Source organism: Falco rusticolus, unplaced genomic scaffold, assembly GCF_015220075.1.
Source record: "Falco rusticolus isolate bFalRus1 unplaced genomic scaffold, bFalRus1.pri scaffold_56_arrow_ctg1, whole genome shotgun sequence".
In the NCBI taxonomy this organism is placed as follows: Eukaryota; Metazoa; Chordata; class Aves; order Falconiformes; family Falconidae; genus Falco; species Falco rusticolus.
Window position 1 is genome coordinate 1 of NW_023618235.1, and position 20,859 is coordinate 20,859.

Sequence of the window (20,859 nt, forward strand, 5' to 3'; positions counted from 1 at the left end):
TCTCCTTAGACTGTAGTTAACTGGCATAAAGACTGTGAGACAACCGCACGAACTGCAGGGTCCCTGCTTGAAAATGGCTTCCCCAGAAATTCACAGTGTACCTATAGCTTTATTGTTTATTGTGATAACATAGTGTATTTTCACAGAGGTGTCTGGTTTTGCACTTTCTTAAGAAAGTCTCCAAACTATTTCGACTAATTTTGTTTTTCTAATCACCCTTTGTTACGGCCTGTAAACAGATCCCTAGCTCCAAACATAATTTAAATATATTGGGCTGCAAGTTCAAAATAATAATAATAAAAAAACCCCACCAAAACCCCCCAAAAAACCCAAAACTGTAAGGCAGGAAAATTGAATTTCAGATAGTCTTTACTTACTACTAGACAAGGACTGTTCATCCAGCTTTGAGCAGAATAGTGGAGTAGATGGCCTACTGCAGTTCCTTCAAACCTGGATTACCCTATAGTCTTACAAGGTTCTTGGTTTTGGGTATGTTTTCAGAAGTCCCTTATGATTTAATTTACATGGAATATCTTATTACTGGCTTCCTTCAGACTGAGTGGAAAGTCAATGGCTTTGTGACCTGCAAAATCACTCTCAATGTATTGTTGGAAATGATTTTAATCAGTTCTCTGGGATGTACATCTTATTTTTCTCGGATGAAAGCCCATGATTAGAAAAAAAAAAAAAAAAAAAAAAGACATGGACCTGGAGGAATAAAGACTCAAAGTCTAAAACTCATAATAGAAGAATGAGAATTCTTAGCCTGTACAAACTGCTCTTCATGTGTGGCTCTCAAAGTACACGGCAATGAGAATTCTTTAACCACTGTGCATGAAGCCAAAAAAACCCCACAACAAAACAGGTTTATTAATGTGCAGACTTCCCTCAAGCACTGCATTTTGATGCAGCATACACTGTATACGAAAAAGTTATTTAAGCTATTATTAGCAGCAGAACATATATTAGTACAATTGTATATGACTTTACCTTATCAGGAAATGCATAACTAAAAGCAGCAAAAGCTATAGTTCAGATGGCTACTTAATTACTTGCTATGAATAGATCAATAAACAGCTTTGATTCTGATTTGTTTGAATATGTTAATTGAGCAATTTATCCCTGAGCAGGAGTGATTTTGCAAAATGCCATGATCCCCAAGAGACAAAAAGGTGCAAACAGTTGAGTTGCTGCACTATTTTCTGAATGTTCTGTTCTCTCTGATGCAATTTTATACAAAAGGGCTAGTCTGTTCTAAGTGGTTGATTGAACATCTGAAAGTTGTAACAGAAATGGTTCAACCTAGAAAAGCACCGGTGGTCAAGGCCACAAATGTTATCCTGACCCCAGGAAATCTATAGAGGTTTTACCACTGGCTTCAATACAACCAGGATTCCGTTTCCTGAGGAATACAAAAATGTAGATTTTTTTTTTTCATTTGCTTGTGTGGGCACCATAATGGAAAAATTTATATAGAAAGCTCTGTGGTGGAAGAAGCCATATGAGCACTTGGAGTGGTGCTGTGAGATGAATAAGGTGTCATATTTAGCAAATAAGGCAATCCTCCGGGGTGGGGAAAAAAAACCAAACCAAAAAAAAAACCCCCCGAAACAGAAAGGTATGAAAAATTAGTTCCTTAGCTTAGAAGCTATAGACTGAAACCAAGAATACATAGCTTAGAAAGAAAATGTATTGGCCTCTTCCCTACGAACACACAAGTCATTGCTGTACTATATGTACAAACTATTACAGGTGTTATGCGAACACTGCGGTGCAATTTTTTGTTACTGTCTAGCTTAAAATGCTTTGTTGTTTCTTTCTCTCACTTAAAGAAAAAAAAAAAAGAAAAAAACAAACAAACCCCCCCCACAAACAACCCATCTCAGAATATCTCCAGAAACCTACTTTCCAGCCCAAAAAGCTGGCTTAGAAGGAGTTTCTAAGACAATTTATCTTTCCATATAAAAGGTGAAAATGTGGAAAGGTATCTGCAAAATACACCCAACCATTTACCATTTCTAAGAAGCTTAAAAATGCAAATAGCTGGAACTGACTATTCCTTAAAGAAATCTTCAGTAAGTTATTATTTTGTGTGTTGCTTAATTGGTCCTTTAAATCTAGAAGCTAGGGCAAACACCTGCAATTACAGTATATATTTCTTTTATTATAATATAAATACATCCTAACAAGTACAATTTGGTCCTGAAATAATAGTCTTATACATTTAGAGGAGAATCTAGAATCTAACCCTGTACTCCGTGCAAACGACGAGCTTTCTGTGAAAATTATCTCCAGCTCTGTCCCCAGGTGAATTCAACTTCTAAACACCTGCCAAAGATACATCCATATACTACTTTTTTGAAACATATGCAAGAGGGGAGCTTGTATCCATCAGCAGAATCTAATCACAATACTTCTAGTTTATTAACATGATTCAGGATCCTATATGTTAAGGCCCAAGAAAGAAGAAATCATTTTCCACTTGCAGAGTCTCTGTGCTACGCTAAATTAAGCAAAATAATAGCAACAGAGACAAACCATGCGTTAGAAATAGTCCACAAACAGCAGGGAGGAGGGAGAGGAGTAACAAGCATTACAGTATCTATTAACTAACGGAATGCTTATGGAAATAGGGATAAGATGCACATGCATGCGCTCTGCTGAAAGGGAAAAGAGAAATAGAAAGAGCTGTGCAGCACATCCTGCATAGGTGATGTCCCTGGTGTCCCAGAGGGAGTTGGCCATGGCTTTGAGTAGAGTGGTGGAGATGGAGCCCAGGTCGAGCAGTGAGAGACTGAAAAGAAAAAAAGACATGGGGGTGTAGAGGTGGTGGTCACAGCTTACAGTGGTGATGATGAGGCTGTTGGCCAGGAGGGCAGCCATGTAGATGCCCAGAAAGAGCCAGAAGGTCAAGAGCTGCAGCTCCCATGTGTCTCCAAAAGCCAGGAGGAGGAACTGGGTGATGCAACTCGTATTGGACATCTGCTGCCTCCAACCATAGGGTCCTGTTCATGAAGCAAACATAGTGACAAGTCAGGAAAGACTACCGTGAGCCAAGGTAAAGCCCTTTCTCTTAGATCCGACCCCGCTGCCCCATGTCCCCCCCTCTGCCGTTCCTAGGAGAGCTCCCTTCAGAGCCGTGGCTGGAGCTGTGCTGAGTGCTGGCCGAGTGTGCTGTGAGGAGCAGGGGCTGTGCCCGCTGGCTGCCCAGCAGTGAGCCCTGCTCTGCAGCAGGGGCTTCATGGGAACCCTGGGGGCAGGGGCCACTCCTGGCCTTGGACTTGGTCAGACCCAACTGCTCCCAGCGCAGAAGGGCCTGTCAGCATCTGCTCTGCCCGTGCTGAGCAACGGCCATGGCCAGAGTCAGGTCAGGTTTTTGTGCTGTGCTCAGGGAGAGCAGAGTGAGTGCTGAGAGGCAAGGGGACTGTCTGTGCCTTAGGGCAGTGTGAGGGAATCTGGTGTGTCCCTCCAGCTCCTTCTCAGCTGCCCAGCTCTGCTGGATGAGGAGGTACCAAGGAGCCTGGAACTTATGAGCTAAAGGCTGTGATAGCTTATAGAAGAGAGAAAACTTGTGTATTTTCAGGGAAGGCATCTGCATGGTAGGGCACAGTGGGTGGTGCCCCTATCTACCCTGTGTTAGTGTTCTCCTCAGCATTCCTCCACTGCCCCAAGCCCCCTCTGTCCCTATGTCTCCATCCTGCAGCTTTCCCTGCCAGCAGCTCTTTCTCTGGCCCCATGGTTCTTCCCTGCCAGCGCTCACAGAGCCCAGCTCAGCCCCTGTGTGCCCAGCTCTGCCCTGCAGCTGCTCCCTGTCTGCGTGCCTGAAAGAACAACAGGTCACCCAAACCCTGATGGAAAAGGAAAGGATATTTTGATGTGGAAGCTAGTGGGGAGTGAAGGCACTTGCTGAAATTCCTGGTAAACCTGTGTAATGCTTTAATAGTCTGTGCCCCTGGTCTGACCTCCACAGCTGAGTTTCCATTCCTAACAAGCCAAGACACAGAGAAGTGGACACACAGATTCAGGAAAGCACAGAGTGAAGCAGGGAACCCCTGCAATGAACATGCTCATGACACGTCCCCTTGGAAATGACCTGGGCCTGAGCTGGAGTTGTGAGTACCTCTGACCCATGCAGCACCCGATCACCAGCACAAGGACCTTGCCCTCAGTAGGGTTGCTCCTTCCACCCACAGCTTCTCCCCACAGCCCCACGGGAGCTCCTGGGCAGGCTGAGAGCTGCCCCTGGCAGGCGGCAGAGCCCCTGCCCCAGCACACAGCCCCCTGGGCTGCAGGGACCCTGAGGTGTGAAGAGCAGGTGGAGAAAGCTTTGTGTCTGCCCAGAACTGAAGGCATTTTCAGAATTGCCCTGATAATTGCAATGTAAGAAATAAATATGAAGGAGGCAGGAAGGACTGCAAATACCATGATGATGGTGTACAGCATCACATGGTTCCAGAAAGTGTCTGCACAAGCCAGTTCTAGCAGGGGGGACATCACAGAAAAAGTGGTTAAGGTCATGGGATGCACAGAAGGGTAAAGTGAACACCTGGTAGGTCTGTCCTACTTGCAGTGGTACGACAGCCACCCATGACCCCACCACCAGTCTGATGCAGAGCACCCTGCTCATGGTCAGGGTATAGTGCAGGGAGTCACATATGGCTACGTAGCGGTCGTAGGCCATGGCAGCCAGGAGTAGGCATTCGATGCTGCCCAGCAAAACCAGGAAATACAGCTGGGCAGCACAGCCAAGGAAGGAGATCCTGCCATCTTCCCTCAGGAAACCCACCAGCATTTTTGGCAGAGTGACCGATGTGTAGCAGGTCTCCAGGAAGGACGAGTTCCTCAGAAAGAAATACATGGGGCTGTGAAGGCTTGAGTCCACCACTGTGATGAGAGCAGTCAGGCTGTTCCCTATGAGGACCACAAGGTAGATTACCAGGAGGACTGTGAAGCACAGGCCCTGCAGGCCGGGCAGGTCAGAAAACCCCACAAGAATGAATCCAGATCCAACAGTGTGATTCTCCAAGCCTTTTCTTCGGGGCATTTTCCCTATACAGAGCAATCCAAACAACAGGCTCTTAGAGGATGATGATGGCCTGTCCACCATCACATAGGCTTCAAGCCTAGAGAAAGACTCCAAACACCAGCATACACGTGATTGCGGGATTAGGTGAGGTTGACCAAGGCCTGCATGAATGTTAGGGAATCTAACAGGGGTTGCTTGATGCAGGGAGCTTTGTAAAGAGAGGGGAGAATGGAATCCTTGAGCCTCAATGACTGGGTTTTGTCATCAGGAAAAAAGAAACTTGACTTCTTTTTAAAGGTGATTTTATTAAATAGAAGACCTGGTGACTGATGAGAAGAAAGGAATTAAATAGATATATACTAGCCCCTTCAAGAACAGTCTTTCTTACACTCCTTGTCCAGGTCTTCTAAGAGCTGCATTTAACATCAGAACATGCAGAAGAGATAGGGTGAAAATGAGGATGGGGAGGAAAAGGGGGAAGATAAAGCAAGGCAAGGCTGGGTAAGGAGAAGCCATCAAAACAAAGCAAGGCAGAGTATGACTTGATTCTTAGACCTGAGTGAAAGACATGAATCCCAGCTCTCCTCACATGTAAGGGCTCATCCCCTGATGCTGTGTCCACACACTCAAATATCTGGGAGACTCTTTTCAATCTGAATCATTCCTTTTTGCATGGTGACATGTGAATCTCCTCAGAAGTAAAACACAGTTCTATCTGCCAATGAATCCAGTGACATTGATGCATCCGCAGAACATCTTAGGTAGGTAGATAAGCAGCAGCTGATGCATACATCACAAGTTTTCAGGGTGCTTAAAGACATTTTTTGCAATCAGTCAAAATGCCTCATGCAGTTTTCAGTCATACAGAAGAGATTAAAAGTGGGTGACCTCCCCACAACACCCAGTTTTTCCTGAGTAGGTCATGCTTTTAGAACTTCTGGAGTCCTGAATCATTTTAAATTTCTGCTCTGTCTCCTGGATTTACGACAGCTTACAAAACCAACCGAGGACCCATTTGCTCCAATCCCAGCCCTGCAATGCTTCCCAGTCCCCTGCAAGCTCTCGTGGAAGCAGAGCGATGCTCTTGTTGTCTGAGGAACGGAGCCTTCCCTTTGCGTGTCCCACCTTTCCCAGAGCGTAGACTTCTCACTGGGCACACTTGAAGGGTGTGATCTACAAGTGAGCAGCACCGCAACCGCAGATTGCCTCTTACGAAGCAGAGACTCAGCTGAAAGATGTTGAAGTATCTCAGTTGGACATGGGGAACGAATATCCTCTTCCAGGCAGAAGACTGAGGATGCTGGCTGTGTCTCTCCAGCTGTCACTAACGCCCTTTGAGAAGTCGTCTTAAACTCTGACGTATTAATGATGAGAACAGCAGGTTAGAACACACGTAATAAAAGCATTCAAAACAGCCAAGTGAAAAACACGGGGTGGTTTTCTCCAGAGAAAATTTTCATTTCACAAAAGCATGTCATCCTAAGAGTTTGATTCTCTTTCCAAGGTATTCCTGCCTTTTCCCTCTGGGTTGTATCTATCTCACAGAGGTGCCATTCAAAATTTCCCGGATAAAATTAGAGTTCACATGAGAGAAATGTCACCATAATTGTTTTCTAATCTAACTCCTTCTATAAATGCACAGAAAAATGCAATGCTTTTCTTAAAAAACAAACAAACCACCCCCCCCCCCCCAACAACGGACAAACCAACAAACAAACCAAACAAGACCTGTGAGATACCAACATCTATTTTAAACAAATGCTTTAATTCAAAGCAACCCTTTACAGGCAGATTATCCACATACCAGCATGTCCTGCTTGTTTCCAAAGTCCTCAAACATACAGACTATTCTTTTCAATTCTCAGATGTCTCAATGCTTCGCAAGATCACAGTTCAGGAGAGCTTTGCTCATAGGAAACTGGCAGAGTACTTCTTCCATGGTGATTGTCTCACGGGCAGCATTTGTCAAAGGTGAAGGAAGCCCATTCCAGTGAGCCCAGCCATGCTGGACAGATGCCTGTGGCTGCTTTTGGTGCTGTCTGTGCTGCCCCACTCTCAGCACTTCAGGGCATGCCCAAAGGGATTTAGCATGGTCAGGAGCCAAGGGGTAGGAGCACAACTCTCAGTACATGATGCTGCAGGAGGCAGTGAGTGACCTTTTTCTCTCTAGCATTCCCCTGGAAACCATCTGGAGAAGGTTCTCTGGACACCTCTCTGTCACTCTCACCTGTTATAAGAAAGTTAGTAAGCAGCCTCAGGAGAGAAGGTGGGGACGCTGGTGCTGCCGCTGCTCCCCCCTGGATGCTCACAGCACCATGAATGATTTCTAAAAGGCTGTCAGAATCATGTTCATTAGCCTGACTGGCAACTTCCAGTATAATTACATAATTTCAGGACTTTAAAAAGTAGAAAAAAAAAAGAGACATGTAGTTTAGGTGCTAAAAGTGCCAAACCTGTGGAAGGAAGTTAAACCAAACCAAAGAGAAGGGAAGCAGAAAATAAATCCATTCAATCTGTGCAGGAACAGAAAAGGCTTCCCTGTACCTCCACCTCCCTGGCTCCAAACCTGTGACTGTGCCCCATGTTATCCTCGAGACTGAGTTGGCCATGAGATGCTGAACTCTGTTCTACAGGAGAAATGAAGATGTTCTTCAAGAGCGATGCACAAAGGGAAATGAACTGAATTTGCGATGGGCCATGAGATCTTTTTCTCTGATGTGAGCAAATCTACGTCTGAAGGGGAGCATGCTAAGCTTCCTGGGCGTTTAACACTGAGAAAGAAAGGTGAATTTTCTGATTCCCAGTTAACAGAAACCTCTCCACAAAGAGACTCAAATGGTAATGGAAAGGCCCAGCAGGTCACTTAGCTCCTTTTTCCTGATGAGGAGGGTGGCATTCTTGATTAGTTTTAGTATTCCTTCAGCTCATTCTATCATGTTGGATACCTGTCTCAAAAATCAACCCACAACATTCCTTCCATAATGACTGTCCTGCTGCTAAGCCCCACACAGCTCCCCCCATGATGGGATGGGGAAAAGAATTGAAAGGCTCAAAGTAAAATGTTCTTGTGGTTAGTGCCTGTTTAGCCTTTGCCTGTTTTGTTTTCATTGTGCTGTCCTACGTGCAGATCATCAGGGCCATGCTGAGGATCCCATCTGAGCAGGGACGGCACAAAGCCTTTTCCACGTGCCTCCCTCACCTGGCTGTGGTCTCCCTCTTTGTCAGCACAGGCACGTTTGCCTACCTGAAACCCCCCTCCATCTCATCCCAGTCCCTGGATCTGGTGTTGTCAGTCTTGTACTCAGTGGTGCCTCCAGCAGTGAACCCCCTCAGCATGAGGAACCAGGAGCTCAAGGGTGCAGTGTGCAAACTGATGACTGGATATTATTCCAAACATGAACCCATTGCTCTTCTGCACAGCTGTCGTCATGGAAATCATTACAGACCTGGGTTGTGGTCTGTAATTATTGTTGATGTTGGTGTTGTGTTACCTGTAATGATGTCATGTCCCCTCTCAGTCACTGTTATCAGTGGTACAGAATCCTCCATGCAGGCAGTTACTAGCTGCATCCCTCAGTGACCAGCACTTGGACCAACACTGTTGAACATCTTTCTGATCCCCCTGTATGCTATGACTGTGTGCGCATTCGGCACCTTTGTGGATGGTACAAAACTGGGTGGAGGTCTTGAGCAACCTCCTCTAGTTCACTATGTCCTGGGCAGGTGAGCCAGACAAACTGTTGTTCAGGACTCCCTTCAAGCATGAGTTACTCTATGATGCAATGAATCATCCCCTTGAAAGGTTTTTGAAGAAAGACTATGCTGAGGGAAATAATAAAAAATAGAAAAAAAGGAATGAGAGGATATAGAAAATATGTCAATACAAATATAGGATTTTATTTGAGAATATTTCTCCACTCAAATGGTTTCTAGGGATTATATTTGATAAATTTGATAAAACAAACACGCTTTTCTCTGGTCAGGTCCCAGGCCAGAAGGATCGTGATGGAGGAGTATGCTGTTAGGAACTCAGTTATGCTTACAGAAACTGCTAATGCAGAAGGAAGTGCATGGCTGTGAAGGGGGATGTGAGGTCATTTCATTCTTGGGAGGTGCCAGGCCAGCCACAGGAACATGGCTGGGACAGTCCCTCGGCCACTGTACCCCCTAGGCCTTCTCCAGGAAGATAGGGATGCCATGTCCATTTTCTTGGGGACATGACACGACAGCAGCAGGCATGTGGCTTGGTCATGTCTCTGGGAGAAGCTGAAAGGCCAGAAGCAGTCATGTGGTATAGAAGACCATGTGCAGGTTCCTTCTCAGTGGTGAGGGGAAAGAGCACGAGAAAAGGCTAATGGGTTGGGTTCCATGCTTAAAGGAGGGTTTCTGCGATGGACAAATGTAGGACAAGGCCTCAAGGACAAGAGTCCAAGTACTGATAGCCTGATGAATAGAGACTTGTTAGAACTTGTAGGGCACAAGCCCTGGGAACCAAGGAACAAGCTAACTGCAGACCCCTGAGCCGTCACAGTTGAGGAGGCAAGCAGACGGACAGAGAAACAAGTAGCCAGATAAGGGAACGGATGGCGCCGATATGTAACTTTGTTAATCAAGAAAGCCGCGTAGAAAGAAACTCCCCAACTTTGGAATAGAAATTATTGCTATATCAAGATAAACTAGTAAGTTCCTATTGTTCTAACGGTGTGCCTTAAATATTAACCAATCAGTGTTTTTTACGCTTAAGATTTAACCAATCAGTGTGTAATATGTAGAAGGTAGAAACATATATAATTGTAAGAAAATCACTAATAAAGGGACATTTGCTTGCATCAAGCTGCGTCCCGTCTCTTCATTCGCCGCAAATTGGTGACCCCGATGCGATGCGTTTAAGGATCTAACGTGAAGGGCTCTCAAATCGCCTATCTGAGTGACATGCAGCGAATCCCACATAACTTCGAATGATCTGCTGAAAGGAAGCAGGAGCCGGCTGGCCAGAAATCCCTCCGGAGGTGAGAGGTGAGCTGTGGGAAATCTGTAACGGGGAATCAGGCTTCATCCCCAGAATGAGACGTATATGGACTCATGAAGGTCTTCTAGTCAGATCCGGGAGTCCGTGCCTCAGTCTCCTCAAATGGTGACCCCTATGGTGGTGTTCCGAAGCCTTGGAAGAATAAGGACGGAACTGGTCGGTAAAAAAAGACAGCTCGTGGAAGAGGGCTGCGTTCCGGAGGAGACGGCTTGGCCGAACGATCGTCTTGCTGTCTGGACCAGGCGGACAACCTAAACCCCGAGGATAACGCCTGTATGCATCGAGACAGGTGAGCAGCCAAGAAACTTTAGAGACTTTGAAAGAATGAAAGTGTGTACAGACAGCAGCCAATTGTATGATGCTGCCGCGGAGGGGAACACCGTGTCGGGAATGCATTTAACATCTTGGTGGCAAATTCTGACTCCTCTTTGCCAAGTGTGGACTAATTCTACTAACGGTGCTAAACCAGAGGAAGCTGTAAATTCCACCGACAGCGCGACTCTTCTCAAGACACCGTCAGCGATGGCGATTCTGTCCACACCTCCTCTGCCCCCAAAGCTTCTGTCACTGATTGCAGCGACCCTCACAACACAGGACCAAGCACGGGAACAGGACAACTCGGACAATGATTTTATTGACCCTGAGAAACCTTTTGATCCAGGTCCTATAGATCTGGAAAAGGAGCTAGACCTTTCCCCCACCCCCTTGTCTCTCCTGATGCATTGATTGGATTTTTGGGGAGGGTGAAAGGGAGTCTGAGGGATTGGTGGCAGGAATGCAAGTGGGAAACACTTAAGTGTTGGGTTTTGGGAGTCGCTAGGGCATGTTCAGTATTTTGTCAGACAAATCAACCTGCAGAGTGGCAGCCTGTGCAATACGAGGCTGTTAAAGGGTTAAGCAAAGCAGTGCGGGAAGGGAGGATTCATCATACATTTGCTATGTCCCTTCTTGAAGTGATGGCAGAGCCTTATACACTCACACTGCATGATTGGAAGTTACTGCTTTGTATGGTACTAACTGATACAGTATATGATGTGGTTATTTGATTTTTGTGAGCTATGTGTAGTGGCCTTGACTGAAAACCTTAATCGGGGAATTGCTGTTAACTATGAGCAGTTGGCTGGAGCAATTAACTGTGCCGATTCTGTGACTCAGGCAAGGTATCCCAGGGACAGCTGTTTGCAAATGAATGAGATGGCTATTAAGGCAGTCAGGATGCGGGAGTCTTGCCACAGTCTTGCAGGGTCCTAGAGAGTCACTAACTGTAATACTAACTTGATTGATTGGCTTCAGAATATTTTGCAACAAGTCGAACATCAGGAAGCTCAAGGGTTGCTTTTAAAACAACTAGCTGTGATAATGCCAATGAAAATTGTAAACGGGCAACTTTCACAATCGCAACCCCAACATGTGTCAAATGATTGTAACGCAGAACTCACAGCAGACTGTAATTCTCAGGCTGAGTTCTGGAATGCAGCATAACACATTTTTGCTTCTCTAATCTCTTCTGTAAGAATAGTACACGCTCTTAACTTGCTTAGTAAATTAGGCTGCTAGCTTGCTACACAAAGTAATACTACAAATACTGTTCTTTTTTTTCTGGCTTATTAACAGATGTTGATTCTGTCCATCATATGTTGCTACAGAACCGAGTTGCTATTGATTTTTATTATTAGCACAGGGACACAAGTGTGAAGAATTTGATAGGATGTGTTACGTGAATCTGAGTGACCACTGTGAATTAATTTACAAAAGTATACAAAACTCAAAAGCCTTAAAACAAAGATCTGCAACAGAGCCAGGGGCGGGATGCCTTTGGTCTCTTCTCACGGCTGGGAAACTTTGGGCCATGACTCAAAAGTATTACAGGATTTATTATAATTATCTTTAACCACCTTAGTGATGTTTGCCTTATGTCTCCCATGCCTTTTTCTTTTTTTTTTTTCCTGTATTCAGTGTTTAGTTGATTGTAACATAAATCAGGTCATGGTCACCCAGCTACACACACCCTTTGCCTCGTCGCAATTAACAAGCAAAAAAGAGGAGGACAGAGAATGTCTGAAGAGAGAGATAGGAGAGGAAGCTGGAGAATATTTGACCTAACAAGAGATGAGAGAACAGCTGGGTATTGTGAAGGAGACTAGGAAAGATAAACATGGTTATCTAGTGTCTAATAGGTGTCTGCATACTTGTAGAGATACATAGCTATGTAACTACATGAACGATTTCTGCCCGGAGCCTGGTGGAGCATACAGCTGCGGTTTGTGTCCGGGCTCAGAGATGTAAATAGGGGCTTCTCTGTTATGGTAAAAGTGTTTCTCTTTGCATAAAAAAGAGAGGGAATGAAGGGAATGACCCCAGAGGTATGTTCAGAGAAGGCATGCGATGTTTCCAACTTTTTGACTGAACCAGTTCTTGTTTGGTGTGCCCTTCCACCTATGTATAATGTTAATCCAAAAGAAGCTGATATTGTTTACACTTTGAATGTCGATAATTGTCTTTCTGTAGATGCTAATGTAGTAGGAGGCTATGATGGGAACGTGTCGCAGCGGTTCTTCTCTTATCCAGAGTAACAGCAGGGAAAGCATTAAAGAGTTAAATCACCTTGTTTGGTAGGCAGTTAAGAATGTGAGTCAAAATTGCCACTGCTTTTGTTGTTGGTTCAGGGACATGGCTGTGAGGATTTGGATGGTATGTGCTGCGTGCATTTTAGGCGCCCCACTGCAGCAACATGTTATCAAAATCTGAGAAAATGTCAGCCTTTTTGGCATCCATTCACTCAACTGGCAGTATTGTTTGTTTGCTATTACCTTGGTTGCTGTCATGTTTGCAAGGGCCCTGCAGAACATGGCAAACCTGGTACTAGCTGTTCAAAAACCAAAAGGGGAAATTGTAAAATTGTACGGAACAAAGACAGTGGGTTATTTTGACATTGATAATATGTCTTAGTTGGTTTTTTATTTGTTCTATTACTTGTGCCTTGGTTTTGCTCGATTTCAGGGGTTCTTTTGTGCAACAGGAAGGGGGAGATGTCGGACAAGGCCTCAAGGACAAGAGTCCAAGTACTGATAGCCTGATGAACAGAGACTTGTTAGAACTTGTAGGGCACAAGCCCTGGGAGCAAAGGAACAAGCTAACTGCAGACCCCTGAGCCGTCACAGTTGAGGAGGCAACCAGACGGACAGAGAAACAAGTAGCCAGATAAGGGAACGGATGGCACCGATATGTAATCAAGAAAGCCGCGTAGAAAGAAACTCCCCAACTTTGGAATAGAAATTATTGCTATGTCAAGATAAACTAGTAAGTTCCTATTGTTCTAACGGTGTGCCTTAAATATTAACCAATCAGTGTTTTTTACGCTTAAGATTTAACCAATCAGTGTGTAATATGTAGAAGGTAGAAACATATATAATTGTAAGAAAATCACTAATAAAGGGACATTTGCTTGCATCAAGCTGCGTCCCATCTCTTCATTCGCCGCAGACAAACTTTCCTGGGTAGCGGGGAAAAAAAGGAGAGGGAAAAATATGTCACAAAGTACAACTCAGAAGGTGGAGAGTGGCTATCAGCAGGAAGAACTATCACTCCAAGGGTCCTGCTGTAGTGCAAGAGCTCATCCCAGAGGGAGTCTGGATCAGCCCGTGGCTTTGTGTTTCAAGGAACAGCAAGTGAGAGTGGAGGTACATCAGTGAACAGATGGAACTGTTGGGGTGAGAGCAAGGTAGGGCAGCGAGATGGTGCCTACGGCCTGCACGGAAGCAGGGGCAGGTGTCCAACCATGTAGAACAGCCTGTGGTGGAGATGGAAAAGGGTTTTAGCAAGGCTGGAAAGCTTGAAGAGAACCCAGCTCTTTGTCCTCTTGGCTATGGCAGCTGTTTCTGACACTGAGGCCTGTGAGAAGACATGTTGTCCTCATGGCACTGGGTCATCGTTGCCTCCTTGCAGCCCCATGGGGAAGCTGGAAGTCGTTGTGCCATTGTTGTCCTTAACATTGCATTGGATCCCCCACCTTCCATGGTCCCCAGGAAGAGCCCTGAGCCCTGTGTGAGGGATAGCACCGACCTTCCCACGGGCTGCAGGCCATGGCTTTGCCTTTCTGCTTCATCAAGCAAGCCAAGGCTTTGCTCAGCAGCAGAGCTGCCTGCACAGCGCCTTTGCCTACCTGCACTCACAGCCTCCAAGGATGGGCTCTAACAAGGCCATGGGGAGGTTTTCTCAGTCATGGTCCTCAGCGGGGCTTGTTAATGCTTCCAGGGACATTGGGGTTTGATTCTGACTAGGTGTTCTTGAGAGGTTTCTTCAGTCTCCTCTCATGATCTCAAGTTCACAGCACCAAAGACACCCTGGGCTCATTACGAATCAGAAAGCCCTGACAAGCCATGTCTCTCCCATCAGGGACATCTGGTCTTCAAGTCTTGCTTGCACAGTTAATGGGATAAGTTTCAGAAGTACAGTGAAAGAGAAAGGCAGGTAATGCTTTTCCAATTGCAATTGATGCAGAGTATCTCGCGAGAAAGTGTGGACAGGTGGGAAAAGCAGTCCCTGGAGATAAAACACTGTGTGGACAGCCTTGCTCCTCAACTCTACAGCCCCACTATTTCTCTCCTTGTCTCCAAGGGACTTACATCACTTTACATGAGACCTCTTCAACCAACTCTGCAGCTGAGTGTAGTAAGTGCTTGGCAGTAATTATTGCCTGCTTTCCTTAGAGAACAGGGTGTTAAAGACAAATAAAAGAGGGATTGCTTATGGAGGGTGTGTGTGTAGGGGAATGGGTTAGAAATTAATAAATAAAAAATATATTGCTCAGCTGTATTATTGTTAGTTCAAGCAGATCCCCATGAAGTCTGTTGCCACAACTGAAGAGTTGCCCATAGGGAATATTAGAGACACTACTGAAAGACAGTCCAGCTTTTCCTCTCTGAACCTTAAAGGAGAAGCTGCATGGGTAAAATGGATTGGCGTGATCATAGAGGAAGAGGAGAAAGGCATCTGGAGATGAACTTCTTAACCCAGAGCTGTAAATCAGGAAACCAGGACATCTGCATATTCCAAATTTCTGAGTTCCATAGAAGGTGTGAACTTTTGGGAACTCATGACAAATATTAGGATGTTTCAGATCTTTTTTATATCTGTAGGTTTTCCCCCACTTTGATCTACATATACGCAATGAACGGTATTAACAACAGTACAGCGTCTGCCTTGAGACGCCAGCTTCATATCTAATGCCATTCCATTTTGAACAGCTATAGTGGCTATTCCTCAAACTCCTTCCTGCAAAGCCTTCATGGCACCCTCAGGGTCCTTGGCCATCTCTTCCATTCCTGTGCATCTCTTTATCACTGCCTTCTCCAATTCAGGAGCCGCTAACCAAGGAGTAACCAAGGCCACAAGAAGGCTGATGATCTGGGCTATCATTATGACACCCATTACATCTGAGAAGCCCATAGGCCACTAGGAGGCACGTGGCCATGAAGGCAAATTTGAGGTCCCTGGAGTGTCCAGTTCCCTTGGGGGACTGGCCATCAGCAGCCCAGCTGGTTATGGCTGCAGTAAGAAAGGCACTTGGACTCTGAGACAAAGTGTCATTTCAAATGGCCTTGGTTAGAGCAAACTCTCCTCACACGGAGACAATCGTGTCAGCTGTATTCCATCCCTTCCGACGCCGGGAACACAGAGTTTACAGTGTTGGGAGAGTGGTGCAGCAAGTTGTGCAGATCCTGCCTGCAGAAAGCTTATCCCACATTGTCTCCTGTGAGACCTTGAAGTGCTTTCTGCCAGGGAAACCCATTCTAGTCATCACTTTTCGTGTTCTAAGAGGAGATGTTCACTTGGGAGTTGGTAACTGCAGTCCCAGCTAAAGGTAAGGACGAGCGGTTGGCCATTCACCAGCAGCTTCCTGCAGATTTCTTCTTCCAATATGGCTTGTTCTGCAACCCAGGGACACACTCAGCACAGACCAGCCTGAAGGCCAAGAGGTACGTGGAGCACAGCACAGGCCTGCTCAGGTTTCCTGTGACACTCATCACTAACTCCTCCATGTACAAAGGTCTTCTGCTCACATTCCCTGAACCTGCTGATGAAGATTAGCAGGGCAGAATTGTGAGCAGAAAGGAGCAGCAGAGGCGTTCTGTGCTATCAGCCCACTCTTCAACATCCCTCCGGCACCTCTCAGGGTGTGGGTGATTAGGTGGTTGGGAGCAATGGAGTAATTTGGCCCTGGAAGGACCTGTGAGGGGAATGGTCATATAATACTTTGGACATTGTTTCTCATAATCAAAATCCGTTTGAATTGGCAATAAATGAAATTGACCTTTGGCAAGACAACATCTAATTGGTCATTACAGGGATAGGTAAGTAATCTCTCTGTCTTTATCTTGACCCATGAACATTGCTGGTTCATTTCCTCCCTTGTCCTGTTGAGTCAGGGAAGTGAATGAGCAGCTGGGGCACTGGTAGGTTTCGGGCCAAGGTTAACCCACCACAGGACCACATCAGGACTGCTGTGCCCAGAATGTGGCTCCCCAGCACCAGAAAGACCCCGACAGATTGGAGCAGGTCCTGAAGAGGCCAGAGGGATGGGTGGGACCTGGAGCACATTATGGACAAGGAGGGGCTGAGAGAGTTGGGGTTTTATTTGAGGAATCGTTTAGAGTGAAAGGCCAGAGCGCTGGGCCCAGGGCTGCTGCTGGATGGCAATCCTTGGCCTGTTTCAATATTTGTCAAAACAAGGCCATGAGCACATGATCTGGCTGGAAGTCTCTGACCACGGCCTTGGCTGAGTGACCAACTGTGGCAAGAGCTATGGGACACTTGTGTGTAAGAAGTGTCTGTAGGAAAATGAATCACTTTATATTGAAAATGGCAATGGAGTTTGGTCTCACTAAGCCACCAAGAAGGATAGACGTGACAATGCAGCAAAGGTCCCTTGCTGGGGCTGGGGTCTATGACCACACAGGGAAATGAGCGGTGATTGGGACTTCTTGGGGAAATTTTCCCTGCTGCATCCTCCCTGGGGTCTCCAAGGAGCATGAAACAGTGCAGGCCCTCTCCTTTGGTGCCTTGCTTCCTTCACCATGACCCCTGGGTCTGCACCAGGACCACCCTGCTCTGTACCCCACCATGCACACTCACACAGCTGAGCTCTACACTGGTGTTTGCCTCTCCCAGGCCCTTCCCAGCCCAGCCCTGCCCCCTCCCTCCACGCTTTGCCCCCCTCCCCTGCCCTCTCCCCAGCCCAGGCAGTCACAGCAGCCCACGCTGGGCTGGCCCCATGCAATTGCCCACCCAAAGGGGGCTGCAGAGCTCTGGGCACTCATCCCAAAGACCCAGCCTCTCTGAAAGGCACAGCAGATGCTGGTGATCAGAGAGGGGTCTCATCTTGCCAGACAGCCCCAGGGCTGACACCAGCCATGGCATGAGGGGACAGAGGCCAGTGTCCCCCTCTGCCTGCTGCTCTTCTCTCACACAGACCCTGATTGCCCACTCCCGGCAGCCCCTCTGGGCCAGTCCCTGTCCCCAGCACCAGACTGCTGGCCTGGGGGCTCCCCAGGCACCTCCTGGTGCACCAGGGACACAGCAGCCTGCCCCAGCTGGGGCGTGCAGAGAGACACCTGCTCTTGCCCAGGGATGTGGTCTCAGGCATGGCCCTGAGCAGGCGGTGCTGCTGTGGAGGGCAGCGGTGCCTGAAAGCCCAGGGAGATGGTCCCAGGCACATCCCTGTTGGTCACCCACCATTCCCATGGGCACTGGGCACCCACACGGGAAGGCTCAACACAGGCCCATTCCTTAACGCATTGACCCATGCCCTCCTCCCCTGAGCCATGGGGAACCCAAGCCCAGCAGCACGCTCCTGGGGGCAATTCCTTCAGCCTGTTCCTGAGCTCAGCTTTGGAAGAAGAGCCCAACCTCCAGACATGGGCACTGAGAAAAACCACCTTTATTACAGAGATGCAACACTGGAGGCCAGCTGTACCACCCTCCCATGCACAAAAAGTCCTCTGGGTCACACAGGCTGGGTTCCTGCTTTTGAAGAAGTGCAATGGGTGCAGATATTGCAGGGAAAACAGGATTGTAACAGATACAGTCATAAATGTACAGGATGATCCAAAGATGAACAGGAAGTCCCTTGTGAAGAGACACAAAGCAGCTCATTTCTCCTGAGAGACACCTGACTGCAGCAGCTTCTTCACTGCACCTGTGAGCTCCTGGTTCCTCATGCTGTAGATGGCGGGGTTCACTGCTGGAGGCACCACCGAGTACTGCACTAACACCACCAGATCCAGGGATGGGGACGACATACAGGGGGGCTTCAGTTAGGCAAACATGACGGTGCTGAGAAAGATGGAGACCACGGCCAGGTGAGGGAGTCACGTGGAAAAGGCTTTGTGCCGTCCCTGCTCAGACGGGACCCTCAGCACAGCCTTGAAGATCTGCATATAGGACAGCACAATGAAAATAAAACAACCAAATCTTCCTAAGGCACTAACCACTTCCCTGTAGTAGGTGTGCGAGCAGGAGAGCTTGCAAAGAGCCTGGCCCCATCCTCCTGACATTCACCCTTAAGGGATTTGTAGGCATTGGTAAGACACCCTCAGCCTTGTCTTCTCCAGGCTGAACACACCTAGCTCTTTCCACCTGTCCTCATAAGAAGGGGGATGCTCCAGACCCCTCATCCCCGTCGCACTTCTCTGGACCCTCTCCAACAGCTCCCTGTCTCTCCTGCACTGGGGAGCCCAGCACTGGACACAGCACTCCAGGTGGAGCCTCAGCAGGGCAGCGCGGAGGGCACCCCAGGCAGCCCTGCAGACACATTGGGTGCCTTTGTGCCAGCCACCGATACCACTGCTGCAGTGCAGTGAGCTCTGTCCTCCCTCTACCCAGCAGATGCAGAGCAGCCCAGGCACACAAGGCACATCACACCGGGGTCTCCACTCGTGTGCCTGCATTCTCAGGCTGCTGGGGTTTACCTCCAACAAGCCTTACTAGCCCCTGGATAATACAGTTGGGGAACACGCCAAGCAGTTTCACAGTGGGCCTGTCAGCAGCTCCATGGTGTGCCTGGAGATCTCCTTCTCCTCCACCAAAGGCCCTCAGGGCAGCAGATACCTTCAAGTCTGAAGAGAGCTTTGCAAGTTGGTCTTTGCAATACCAGCAATGTCTAATGAGGGCAGAGGTGTTCTGCACAGGTCTGACAGAGCTTCCTAGGACCTGGAACGCCTGGCAGCTGGTTCTGGTCATGTTCCATGTTGGCTTTACTAAGAACTGCAGTCAAGTTTTTGTTGTCTGTTTTATTTCAGTCTGCCCTTTTTTATTATGTTTCCCTTTCTCCGCTGCCCCTCCCTCCCCCTTTTTTATTTTTCTCCTCCAGGTAACTACTGGTTACGGTGTTTTGTTTAGTGCAATGCTACTAAAAAGCTAAATACGGAAAACCACTCTGAACAGGTCATCTCATGGACAAGATGCCTTTGTGAAGGGAGCCTGTCGGGGCACAGGAACTTTTCAGCCACGTTCACACAACCCATCCCACTGACTGCGGCATCTTGTGAAGCATAACGGTTCGCCATGTGCCCAAGCACAAGAGCTGTAGCTGAAGTGTGTGAGTGAGGAACGGGAGGAAGAGGCACAGCCTACTTGACATCCAGCTGCTGGGATCCTTCACTTCCCTGGGTGGCATTGGGTGCTGCCAGCTCCTGCGGCCTGGCCCTGCAGCCAGCTCAGCAGGGAGGGAAATTTGCACCTACGCCTGTCAGATGCCAGCTGGAGGAACAGCGCTGAAGGAGACTTGGAGCGGAGCTGACTTTGTCCTGAGCAGCAAGGTTGTGGTGTGACACTGAGATCCAGCCTGCGCTGGTAGTTGGTGCCAGCAAAACAGCACTGGAGTCCTGGTGTCCTGCTATGGCAGGGCAAAAACGGCTGCCCCCAGCAGGGGAGGGGCAGGGCAAGATGCCCTGAGCAGGACAGGGACAGAAGTCAATGCCCCCTGAGGGGCAGGAGCAAAGCTCGCCACCCCAATATGGGCAGGGGCATAAAGAGCCCCCTGAGCAGGGCAGGAGTCAGCCCAGGTACCTGGTGTGGACAAGGGGCAAAAGCAGCCTCCCCAGGCCAGGAGGGGAAACACCAGCCATCCCCAGGGGCACATGATGACAAAAAGCCACCCAAGCGAGGCTGTGGCCAAAGTGGATGTCCCAAGCACAGGCTGAGTCCTGGGGGCAGATGCAAGTCATGGGCAGGTGCTTTGCTCCACGAGTCTCACGCACACAGTCCTATAGCTGGGATGAATGGCAAAGAAACCCTGCGCAACGCGACGGTGCCAGCCACAGCTGTGCACGGGCAGCTTCCAGCCCGGGGCAGGCGTTGACTCCTCTGGCTGTGCGCAGCGGGGAAGAGGTGGGAACTGTGCCGGCGGCCAAGCAGCCCTTCGCCAGCAGCACGTGGGGAAGCCCAGCGGCACCGGCTGCTGGCTGCAGGGGAGGTGCCCAGGCTGGGGCAGCTGCCTGGCCACAGTGTGTTGCCGTGCAGCCCCGTGTCACAAAGGGGCAGTGATGCGGCACCCACCCGGAACTTGTGACCTCACCTGGCCAGGGCTGGACATCCTGGCCAAAGCCAGTTGGGCTGAGCTGCCCGTCAGGATAACTCGGCTCCTTCTTGAGCTACTTGCGTGGCTACCTCTTTCTAAACATTTCTCCTTTCCTGCTGACTGCTCCTCAGCTTCCACCCTCTTCCAAAGGTAACTAGGACTTTGCTTGTGGGACAGGTCCTAGAAGAGGTAGGTTGGGGATAAAAGTGGAGGCTGCTCTCTACC

At 48.1% G+C, this 20,859-nt stretch overlaps 1 protein-coding gene across 1 annotated transcript; it reads right to left on the bottom strand.

Annotated features, from left to right (window-relative positions):
- Positions 1–2,844: 2,844 nt before the first annotated feature.
- LOC119142143 (olfactory receptor 10AG1-like) lies at positions 2,845–18,355 on the bottom strand (the record flags this gene model as incomplete). Its single annotated transcript, XM_037374864.1, is given in 6 exon segments — positions 2,845–3,005; positions 3,963–3,984; positions 4,297–4,483; positions 4,485–5,020; positions 12,279–12,310; positions 18,226–18,355. Coding segments are annotated over 6 exon segments (1,068 nt in total), but the record flags the coding sequence as incomplete, so codon positions are not given.
- Between the last annotated feature and the right edge of the window lie 2,504 nt (positions 18,356–20,859).